The following is an 11,500-nucleotide window of genomic DNA, read 5'->3' as shown; positions in this document are numbered from 1 at the left end:
AGGTTTGCAGAGCTCTCATTTCCTGGCCAACAAATCATGGGCTCATAAGAGAGTTTGTGTGAGAGGCAGGGATCTATAGATAGGCTCTCCAGCACAGTAAATTGATGAAGACACACGGTTTTGTCTACTTTTGGTTTTCCTTCACATGAATACAAGAACTCACCTCTCAGTATCATGACTAGTCTTGGCTCTTGTCTCTGTCTTAAAACCATTGACATAATCCAGGGTATGGGTGCCAAAGAGTTATCAGCACTGTATGGAAAAAATACAGACACTTCCTCTGTTGCTCTAGTTGGGCATGTTTAGGGCAGTGTCTCTGTCATGACTGGAGGGAATGGAAATAGACAGTGGTGATCATCTCAGGAAATGGGTAAGAAGATGGGAATAAAGTAGATTGAGTACTCAAAGGGAGGTATGTCGGGAGCTTCCCCTCTCCAAAGTTCCTCTGCTTTTGTCCACAGACTCTTTCAGGACCATCCTGAGACCCTCGATCGCTTTGAAAAGTTCAAAGGCCTGAAGACCCCCGATGCGATGAAGGGCTCTGAAGATCTGAAGAAACATGGAGTTACTGTTCTTACCCAACTGGGCAAAATCCTGAAGGCAAAGGGTAATCATGAGGCCGAGTTGAAGCCCCTGGCTCAGACCCATGCAACCAAGCACAAAATCCCTGTCAAATATCTGGAGGTATGGAAAAGGGCAGAGAGTCTCAGTGTCTGATGTGTAGTGAATGTGTGCAAGACAGCTGTGTGAGAGGTGGGCTTTCATTTATTGATGACTAGCTGGACGTCAGTGAGCTCTCCCTCAGGTCCAGGGTCTGTGTGTACAAGCAGGAGGAGGCACAGAAAGGGCTCATGGTATGCAAATGGTATGTGAATATCCAAGTTTAGATTTCCCATTCCAAACACCACATGCAGTCTGACCAGCCCTTGACAACAATAAACCAGCCCATGCAGCCTTTGCATGCCTGGGAAACTGTATTACATAAGGACTGTCAGTGGCTGGACACAAGGGATGTACAATTTTAGAGTAAGCCCTGGAGGATCCATTGGAGACCAAGACCCATAAAAGTAAGTGTTATACAAACACAGGGCATGAATTTGCAGTCTTAATGGATGAGGCCGACAAAAAGTGGAAAGGGCCATGGTCTACTCAAGGTCATGAAGCAGATCAGCGTCAGAGCTAGGAATAGAGCCCAGTGCTTCTGCCTAGCCCAGACTCCTTGCATACTAGACCTCACTGTCTCTCCAGAGGCTGCAGGAAGGCCTACTGAATTAGCTCAGAGATATTTCCAGGCTCTGCAACCTATTTCTTAGTCTGGCTTTTCTGAAAATAAACCTTGAGTGTCCCTTCAGTTTTTCTTTCTCTCTTTCCTTCCTCATAGTTCATTTCTGAAGTCATTATCAAGGTCCTTGCCGAAAAACACGCTGCAGACTTTGGGGCTGATGCCCAGGCTGCAATGAAGAAGGCTCTGGAGCTGTTCCGAAACGATATGGCCAGCAAGTACAAGGAGTTCGGTTTCCAGGGTTAGCACATACGCACAAAGGAGCGCCACGATGGAGGGCCTGGCCACGCATCTTTCCCCAGCGCTATTTTGGACATCTCACAATTGGCCATCTCTGCTGTGTGGGAAAGCTTTGATGAGAGGCCAAGAGTCACTCCAGGCAGCATAGAGGCACTCAGAGTGATATCCATGATAAACTGTTGTTTCCTGGCTTCATGTATACAAAAGAAATATTCTGCTTTTTTAGGAAAAATAACATTAGGGGTTATCTGTGAGCTTCAGCCTATTTTATCCCCTTTCTCTCTCTCTCCCTGAAACTCAGTCTCATCTGAGAGGCAAATGGCATGGCCAAAGATGAAGGGATGTGGAGGATCAAGGGAAGTGCCGAGTGTGGTGAATGAGTGAAGGAATGACTCAAATGAGAGATATGAGAATAGGAAGCAGGGACACAGCATCCCATTCCTCCCACAGGTGAGACTGTTAGCAGGTTACTATGGAGAGCTTCCAGCACAGTGTTACCTCGCTTTGTGGGGGTGAATGCAGCCAGTCAGACTCCAGTGCCTGCCAGATCTGGAGGGTTTAGTTGTTAAATTTGTATTAGCAAAACTATAAAGAGCAGTACTCCCTGTGATCTGTAGGCTTCTAATAGCCACCACTGTGTGTCTGAAGGTCTGTTGCCCTGGGAAGTGAAATATGTGTTTCTCAGAAAATAAAAATCCCTGCACCAGAGTTGTGTGTTTGCTCCTGGCTGTACCAACAGCCCAGTAAAAACTGGGGGAAAAGGAGAAAATGGAAAGGTGTTTTGCATACATATCTGGCTGCAGAGCAACCTGCACTGTCAGTCCATGACCAGAGCAGCACATGGCATCTGTCTTAGCCAGGGACTTGGGGCACTCAGATGTCACTATGGGGACATGACCTGATTACTGGACCTCACAGCACAAGACAGCAGCCTCAGCTCAGTGCCCCAGTGTTGAGAGAAGAGCTCCCTGACTAAAGGCCGTGGCCACTGCTGTGCTGGGGGAATGTGGTGGGGGAAGGTCCCTTATTCATTTACGGGGAGGTGGCATGTGCAAGCAGCCTTGGCTCCCAGCCGCAGTGCAGTGCGTTGCTCTCTCCAGACACTGGAAAGGAGGGATGATCAGCTCAGGTGGAAGGCTGCAATGGCAGCATATGCTCTGAAGACCCAAACTCTGGTCTTTGCAGCCTTTTGATTTTTTGCTGAGGTGCCCTTGCCGTGCATGCTGCACTGTGTTTACAGATGTACACCCACATCCTGTGGGGGACCTTAAGAGACAGACATAATGGCAAGATACCTCCCTCTGCCTGTTGCCCTCTCTCCATCCCAATACCAGGGGGCTGTGGCTGGGGGGAATGCATGGAAGTGACACAGCTGCTCTTTTTGGTATGAAGAAAGTAATGCACCTTACCTCACAGAGACAGTCTGAGGGCAAGCACCAGGAAGAAAAATGAGGTGCTCAGTAACAGGAGCTACTAGCAGGACCTAGTTCAAGGTACTCCCTGCTACACTGTGTGCAGTGGAGACAGTGAAGGAGCCACCAACTCCCTTAAAAATCAATCCTGAACCAGCATGGTCTGCTGTGTCTTTGGTCAGGGCAAAGGCCAAAAGAATTCAGTCTCTGAAAGGAGAAGGAACAATAAATTCCTTCGCAGAACCATGCATATCTGATTTCTTGCTGTTTATAATTCCTCACTTTACCTCTGGGAGCTTGCTTGGTGTTTCAACCTTTCAGAGGAGGTCACAAAGGCCTATGCTGTCACCTAGATGAAGTTACAGCCAGGTGGTCCCTGGCTTAAGCAGTGTGCTTCATCTGACTCCAGTCTAGTCTGTCTGGTTTTGTGGGGAGGGCAGTATATGTAATTAAGATCTAGGATTGCTTGTCCAACACAATAAGATTTCCTGCCAGTGACAACAGACTCTGCTTTAGGATTAAAAGCTCTGCTATAGCAGCTGCCTCCGTCAGTCTGAGTGGGACTGGAGTTGTCTAGATATTTTTATGTGGTGGAGGAAGGACAGTTTGCATGTGTGTTGTGCCTAGTTACCAGTTATTAGGTACCTGGACTAAATGTCAGCCCCTTGGGAGCACTGACCTTCTCTCTGCCTGCCTTATCCCACTGTGTCAGTGCACTAGGAACCATCCTTAAATCTCCTGGTCAGATGTGGGGTCTGACAGAGGTTTTCTGGTTGTGCCTATGGCTCAGTGAAGATGTGCAAGCCAAGATGAACCAGCACATTTGGGTACCAATAACAGTGAAGGTAACTCCAGCAGGCTCAGTGATTTGGGGTGCTTGTGGTGAAATCTACCTCTGCTACTCTAGGCACAGAGGTATGCCCTTGGCTGAGTCCTGACGTGACTGCAAGGATATATGTAATTCCTACAGAGTCAGTCTATAAAAGTCCTGAATGGCCCTGGCTTTAAGGACAGGGGAAGTTTCCTACAACAAAGCAGATGGTCGGAAAAGGATTTTTTTAGCTCCATGCTATATTGATTCAGAGTCTTTGTTGGAGGCCCCCCCTTTCACTCTGCTGCTAGCACATAACATTTTTCTGGTTCATATATAGGACAAAGTCCTTTAGTGGAGATAAACCATATCAGCGCAAATCCAGACATTTTCCTCCGTCTTTTCCAGGAATAGCTTTACATCAGGTAGATGGGTCCCAGGGACTTGTCCCCAGCCCCGGTGCCCATTGGGACCATGTGGTGTCACATACTCATTCCCAGTCACACGATGAGATGTGGACTGTGTGGCTGCCAGCCACCTTGCTCCAGCACGTACGCACCGGCTGCAGCCAGGTTGGGCTTGCGGCCCCTCTCCCCGCTGCGGTTTCCATTGCATGCAGAACTCGCCATGGCTCCGAGCCAGTGACCTGTCTGGGATCTCTTGGGCTTCGGTGTCAGACACCAGCCACTCATCAGAATCTCAGATGAGGGGAGCAGGCCCTCGCTTCCCAGACGCTGTGCAAATGAGCTGTCAGCCCCAGCCAGAGTGCAATAACACTGCAGCCTGTGCTGCCTGTCCCCCTTGTCTTTTCCTCTGCCTGCTGATCCTGCTGACTCCAATACACCTGCCAGCGTCAAGTGGCCTCACAGAACAAGGGCTGGGGACCATACTATTAATCCTGTGATCTTCTCTTGGTCACCTCAGTGGGAGAAAGGGATAGGGCTCCGATGACTAATTATGTTAAATATTTAGCACATTAGTATGACGCTTGTGACATTCTTCATATTTGCATCTCCCTGCAGGGCTAATGGGAGGAAAGGGCAGAGATGTTTCTAGTCCATGTAATAGTCACCGAACAGATAAGTCTGGTTTCTGGGAATTGAAGCACAGACAGTGCCTGAAGGATGTAATGCCTATATTAATTTAATAAGGACACAAATGCTACCTATACGACATACTTTCAGATGAGGATTATTTTTGTCATGATCCCTATGGTTTCTACCATCTGGCCAAAACCTGTCCTGTGTGTTATGCCACTGAGGAAAAGAAATAGTGGAACCAGGTGTTTTTGTGATGTAGACATCCTTGCCCATAACATTTTTTTCCAGAAGATGCATGGCATCAGATTGTGTCGTCCTTCTTCCTGGACTCATTAATCTCAAGTTTGCTCAAGGCTGCTTTTCCAGGCTGTGCAGGGCTTAACAATCAGAGTCTGCTTCTCAGACTGAGCACACAGACACACACAGACAGACAGACAGACAGACAGCCACACACACACACACACACACACACACCCCTATACAAAAGGACCAGCTTCAAAATACACAACATAGCAAACATCTGTCCAAATCCTTCAGATTCCAGCATTCTTGCACACCAGTTCTTCATCTGAGAGGATGATATATATGAGTTCTCACATTGTGTTCAAATGAAGTACAGCCTTGACCTAGCTAAGGTCTAACCAAGTAAGAAGACAGACTATGCAAGAACAGGGCACCTGGGGATTACTGGTGGGTAGTAGGGCTGTTAAATTTCATGAAGTTGTGCCAACAGAGTCTAAGTAAGTGAGAAGAAAAAGCCCAATCAGCCTCTTTTATCCAACAGCCTAATAAATGAGCATTTATGAACACGAGAGTCACAACAATGCAGCATTCTTAACCAGAACATAAATCCCTCCCTCCCCTGTGATCATAGCCACAACAAGCCCATCTCCCAGTCCTGTGACTTCTATAAAATCCTTATCCAAATGTCAGCAAAGGTGACCTTGTGCCTTTTTAAAGCAGTACTTTATAGTCACTTGACTGCACTTTACCAAAGTCCTTTCCCAGTTTGGCTTTCATCCCCTGCAAGTAAATAAACAGAGCAGGCTGCCTCCACCTTCCCCTCCAGCCCTGCAGTGACCACCCATGATAAGCCATGTCAGACAGGCAGGTCTGGGGCTCTCCTGGGCAAGGCAAGGCAAGCCCTGGCATGGGGCATGCCAGCAGAGCTGGTAGCTGCATGGACAAGGCAATGTGTATTTGGGATGGGGAGGGATACATACTGGTGTGTACTTAGCTGCACCTTATGTCTGGAGGAGGGCTTAAAGGAAATTATGCCCGTTTCCCGCTTCCCTTCTCCAAGGAAAGCTCAGTATGAATGCAGCTGCTGGGTGCTCGATCTTATTTTAGATTGTCCTTAAAACAGGTTCAAATGTTCAAGTGTCAGAATAGATTTGGGTGGAAGACTTTCTGGATTATTAGCACTTAATTCTCTATGTCTCTATGTTTAGCTTGTGGATCTTCCGTTACTTCCCAGTATATATAATTAATGGTGCTTTTATTAAGATTTTTTATCTTCTGTCCTCCCTTAACATGTTTCCTTATTCAAGATAAATTTCAAGATCCAAGCTCTCACCAGAGGGGTGGAAAATTCCTGGAGCTGACACCCTCACCAAGATCTGGGATTGCTCTGCTCAGGGCTTGCATGACATCAGGCTTGTCCTCTTGGCAAGCTTTGGGGTTATCTGGAGAGTTAGCTGATACAGTGTCAAAGTGAGTCTGTGTTTTTTCACTCAGCTGGATGAAGTCTGGTGCCCTTTGAGGGATGCCACGGATTAACTGTGAGTTGCTTGGCTATAAAGGAGTAAAAATACCACAGAGTTTTGTCTAAACCAGCCATATGGTGTCCCTGCAGAGTCTGTGGCTGAGCAAATGGTTTGCACCAGTCACACTCAGACAAGCTGTCCAGACATGGTGGAAGAGGAGGCAGAGCACACCAAGTGCCACACTTGCAGCCCTCAGCTCCCCCTCTGAGGGCAAATGAATCTATGGGGCTCCTAAGGAAGAAAGAAAAATGAAATACAGGTGGGAAATGGAGGCACAACTCCCTCCCCCCGAGGCTATTTGCTCTCTTAGTGCCTCCTGAACAGCAGTAGCATCATTCTGACAACCCTTCTGCTGTAATGCAATGGAGGGCGTTTCCTAACTCAAGCTGCTAATTGGTATGCTTTTGTATGGGAAGAAAGATGGAGTTTTCTCATGGTGCTAAGATTATGGATGTGCTGCTTTCACAAAGCAGGCCCATAAACCATGAGAAAGAAAATTTTTGTACATTTTGTTTTTGCCATGATAATAGCATGTACTACTAACTCAGCAAATTCCCCAGCTAATTTTAGCATGTCACATTTAAGCTGGTATCCCTATGTCTTTTGCTATGTTCCCTCTACAGATGAGAAATGATCCCTCAGTGTATATAGTCATCAATTTTTTTTTCCTTTTCAGTCCAAATCCTCTGTCATGAAATGGAGTTCTTCATAACAGTCACAAATTGCGAGCTCATAACAAGAAGAGTAATTAGAATATAATTTTTAACATATTTCCTACTATGGTTTTTCTAGTTGAGCAGAGTCATAGCTTCCTTATCTGTTTTAGATCAGAAACTTGTTGACTGTAAGTGTCATCAGGGACAAGCTCTGTTCTAATTTCTAATGGTAATTAAGAACTCAGTTTCATCCAGTTTAAAACTCTCAGTCTATAAAATACTGAAACAGCACCCCTCTTACAATATGCCTGAGTTATTTGCTCTACTGTTCTTAGCCTAGACTTTAGTTAAAGGCCTATCTATGCTTTCCATCTACATTACTGTGCAGTTAAGCCCATTTTAGAGAGGGTAAACTGAGGCAGAGAGGCATGAGCACATTGTTTTCAGACCTTTTTCATTCAGCTGTCCACTAGGTCAGGCTGTTGGCTGCAGGGCAGTGGATGCCTGTGATCTTTTTGTGTAGGAAGACATGTGAAGTTGTGCCATCTGCCAGTGAGCAGTTCTTGCTTTGAAGTGGTTGAGTTTTAGCAGTTGTCAAAGGACATCCTGCGTATAGACATGCAGTCACAATGCGGGCGCGGTGTAGATACCCCAACAGATTAGAGATGCTGCATGCAAAGTGAAGCAGTCTAAAGACTGTGGGGCTGAACTTGAAATGAAGTTCTCTGGAGATGAACTATGCACCATGGTGGCACTTGGGAAATTGCTAACCTTCTCACTTCCAAAGAAAAGAGGAGTCCCAGACTGAAGTAATAAAGGACATGGATATCTAAATATGTCACCTGCAGAAGAGAACCTAGTGTATGAACCTCAGATCTTCCTGTGTAATTATGCACATGCTTACAATTTCATCTGTAATTCCCTCCTTGATTTCTAACATTTTGCCACCATCTTGCGTGGGTCTAAGCCATCTGGGTTTCATTTGCCTAACTTAGTTTATAGTCCACAGAAGTGACCTTCTTCTGCCTGCTTTGGCAGATCCAGTCATATTTTGACTAATCCAGCCTCCAAAAAATGCTGTTCCAGCTACCTCCATCCAATAGTGTGATTAGTGAACAAGATTCAGGTGCATGCCTTTTATCACATTGATAACTCAGCTCATAATTCTTTGGTCTTTTAAAAATGAGCTGTGCCTTTCCATTTTGGAAAGGGCTTGCCTTCAGGAGACCAGGTTTCAGTGAGGGATCCCTGCCTAGATCATGTGCCTAGGCTCTAAAGGAGTAGGCTTTAAAAAATAACAACAAAAAACTCAGTGTTGGTTTTCATACTGACTGTATTTAGCTAGCCCTCCTCACTCAACACATGGCTGGCTGAATCCTTTTAAACCACCAAATTCTCTATTGGTGTGCTGGAGTCCTGGGCAAGTGGCTCAGCCTGGAGTATTTCTACCAGTATTTCTAACCAGGGCTGTCTAAAAGCCTTCATACAGCTTTGAGGCTGTTACTGTCCTAATGGGACCACTCCTTCTCAAGGGTATTCTCTTTGAGAAGAAAAATGGAGAGAGGAGGGAGAAGACATTTCTGTGCCTAGCATTAAGTGACATATTGCAAAGCATGAGGCTGCTTGGGAACAACAGCCTATGTGACAGCCTGCTGTGTGGTGTTCAGAGAGTCTGGGGTTGTTTTTTCTGCAAGCTATGCTTCCAACATCTCCTCCCACCACATTGACAGTAACATCTGGATCTACCGGCACTCACAGTTCTCTTCAGTGAGTGCAACAAGAGAAAGAGGGTTTTCTTTCCTTATTGCTCTGTTTTGAGGATAGGTTGCAGCTGTGCCTGGCTGGAAGGAATGTAGAGATTTCATAGAGGATGGTCGAGAAACATTTCCTTTCCCAATTGCATCACATCCCTGTTCATACACACAGTGGCTCATAGCTGGGAAGTCTTCAATCCCAATTCTTCTGGCAACATACAGTAGGGAAGAAATAGAAATGGAGGCAATGCTTTTTCTTTCCATCTACGGTCAGGTTGGAGATGGACAACACTGCACACCCTCAGTAAAGGGTTAATTATGGAGAAAAGTGTGCTAGAGCTTCTCAATGTTAGAAATAGACCAAAACAGAATAAGTGCTGCAGAGTACAACATCCTTTCAAGTACTGGTGTTGGTGAGATAAGAGATATTACATACTAGAGAGTGTCTATTGAGAGAGAGGAGGTGACACATCACTTGTGTCTTGAGGGCAGAGCGTCTTAGAAATAAATTTAAAGAATAACCTTTCTTTGGGCATTTAATTTCCCTCCTGTTGGAAGTGCTTATCTACAGTTACCTACAATTAAGTCTGTGATGAGAGTGTGTGTGTGTGGGTGTATGTGTGTGTATGTACAGCACAAAGGCTATAGTTAATACACAGAACTAAATGTTTCATTCTGGAGTCCCAAACGTACACGGCCTCTCAATACTCATCAATTTCAGTGGGTGTGAGACCTTTCAAAGACCTGGATTCATGCAGCAAATTCTTTGCCACAGGCTTAGGATTAGTGATTTTTTTCTGCTCACGATGCAGTACAAACTTGGAAATCAGTTCTGCATCTATTCATCAGCTGAAGTATGAGCCCCTTTTATTAGTGCCTTTTGTGGCAATAACTGTGATCTATTTAAAGCCTTCAAACTGCAATTCCCCACAGCAGATGTAGTAGAAGCAGATATCCATGGAAATCAGTCAAAATGAGCTCATGTTGCTGTGCAAAGGGTGAGCTCTGTTCTGCTCAGCAACAGTTACTGAATTCCTGCCACATGGGCTTTTCTCCTTCAGTGGTTTGGGGCTTGGTGCTAGGTTTCCTGGGGAAGTTTTGCTGCCATTTACAGTCCCTGCTTCATATTCACTCTCTTTCATTTTTTCCCCTTATGGGGCATTCAAGGGGGAGATGCTGCTCTTCCTGTGGCCTAGCTCTGCATCCTCAAAGATGTCATGGCTAAATCCATGTGGTATGACTGCCAACCACGATCCCCTGTTAACAACAGCAAACTCTTTTTCATCTCATCAAGTGATCCTTAAACAAGAACTATGAAGCTGCATAGGTGGGTAACTGTTGCAGGAAACCAGGGGGGACCAGCCAGACACTTTTATTTGGGAAACTGTTGAAATGCTTTGGATGTTTGGTTTCTTTTTCCTTAATGAACTGTTTTATTTAAATCTCATCCTCTGCACTTGGCTGACTGGTGTCAGAGCTGGCCAAGTGTGAGGTTTCTCTGCCTAGCAGGATACCATAGATGGCTATTAAGAATTCTGGATAGGAAATATTTTGGTACAAATTTCTGTGTAAACCAAGGCTCATATTTACAACAGGAGTTGTTTCCTGTTAGGTCGTTCTTATTGGAGTGGGACGGGAGCAAACTGTGAAAAGAGCAAAAGATGCACCAGATATGCCTAAGAAGGCAGAGTAGTGTCCTTGCAGTGTGTACTGATCCTTGAGGAGTGGTCAAAAGTCCATAGAAAACCCTCATAAGTCCATACAAGGACCAAAACTGTTCAATATTAGTACAATTTAATAGTAATGGCCCAGGTAGTGGGATCAAGTGCATCCTCAGCAATTTTGCAGACACCAAGCTGAGTGGTGCAGTTGACGTAGTAGTGACAAAAGATAATACCAAGTTCTGCTCCACTCTTAAGCTATATACTGCTGTGTCCTGAAAAGACTATTCTGTGGAGGAATTAATGCAACTCCCCAGTACAGCCTAAACTAATTGTCATGAGATCGCTTGGTCCTTTGTTATTTCTCCCTGAGTAATTGGGATTTGGCCTGCGACAGACACAGAAATGGGAAGCATCATATTGCCCACCCAGGCTGCAGAGAAAGACTGTAAATGGTGACATTAGTCAAGCAGAAGTTTGAGTCATGTTTGGTACCACAGCACAAGGGTCAAGAAGGAATCCTCTGGGAAACTGAGCAAGGAAAAATGGGAAAGGAAAAAAATCCACTTTAACTAGCACTGACTAGTTCTTTCTTGTCATCATTTCCTTGGGATGTTGCATTACTGGAAGAGATATTGTTTGGCCCAAGTACGTAGGATTTCTTCTTCCCAACTCTTCAGTAAATCCTAAAGTTCTTTTCAAACCAAGATTGCTATAAAGCTGGGATTCCTGGCTCAGACTCTTTCTTCCATTCAGTTCATTGTTACTGTCCAATGTCCCAGATGTGAAACAGCTGCTCACACAGCAGCATCTAGCCAGATGTTGGAGATCTGATTAGACACTGAAATGAGAACTGGAACCAGGGAAAGGACATTTAT

General features: G+C 45.4%; 1 protein-coding gene across 1 annotated transcript in view; it reads left to right on the top strand.

Moving 5' to 3' along the window:
* The window catches only part of MB (myoglobin), a 3,567-nt gene extending 1,813 nt beyond the window's left edge, over window positions 1-1,754 (top strand). The window contains exons 2-3 of the mRNA XM_005421806.2: window positions 462-684; window positions 1,382-1,754. Coding sequence (XP_005421863.1) covers window positions 462-684; window positions 1,382-1,528 — 370 coding nt within the window. The 3' untranslated portion in view covers window positions 1,529-1,754. The remainder of the gene's footprint in view (window positions 1-461; window positions 685-1,381) is intronic.
* Window positions 1,755-11,500: the final 9,746 nt, after the last annotated feature.

The sequence above is a fragment of the Geospiza fortis genome, unplaced genomic scaffold, assembly GCF_000277835.1.
Source record: "Geospiza fortis unplaced genomic scaffold, GeoFor_1.0 scaffold173, whole genome shotgun sequence".
In the NCBI taxonomy this organism is placed as follows: domain Eukaryota; kingdom Metazoa; phylum Chordata; class Aves; order Passeriformes; family Thraupidae; genus Geospiza; species Geospiza fortis.
The sequence above is the reverse complement of the archived record's forward strand: the minus strand, read 5'-3'. Positions and strand labels throughout refer to the sequence as shown.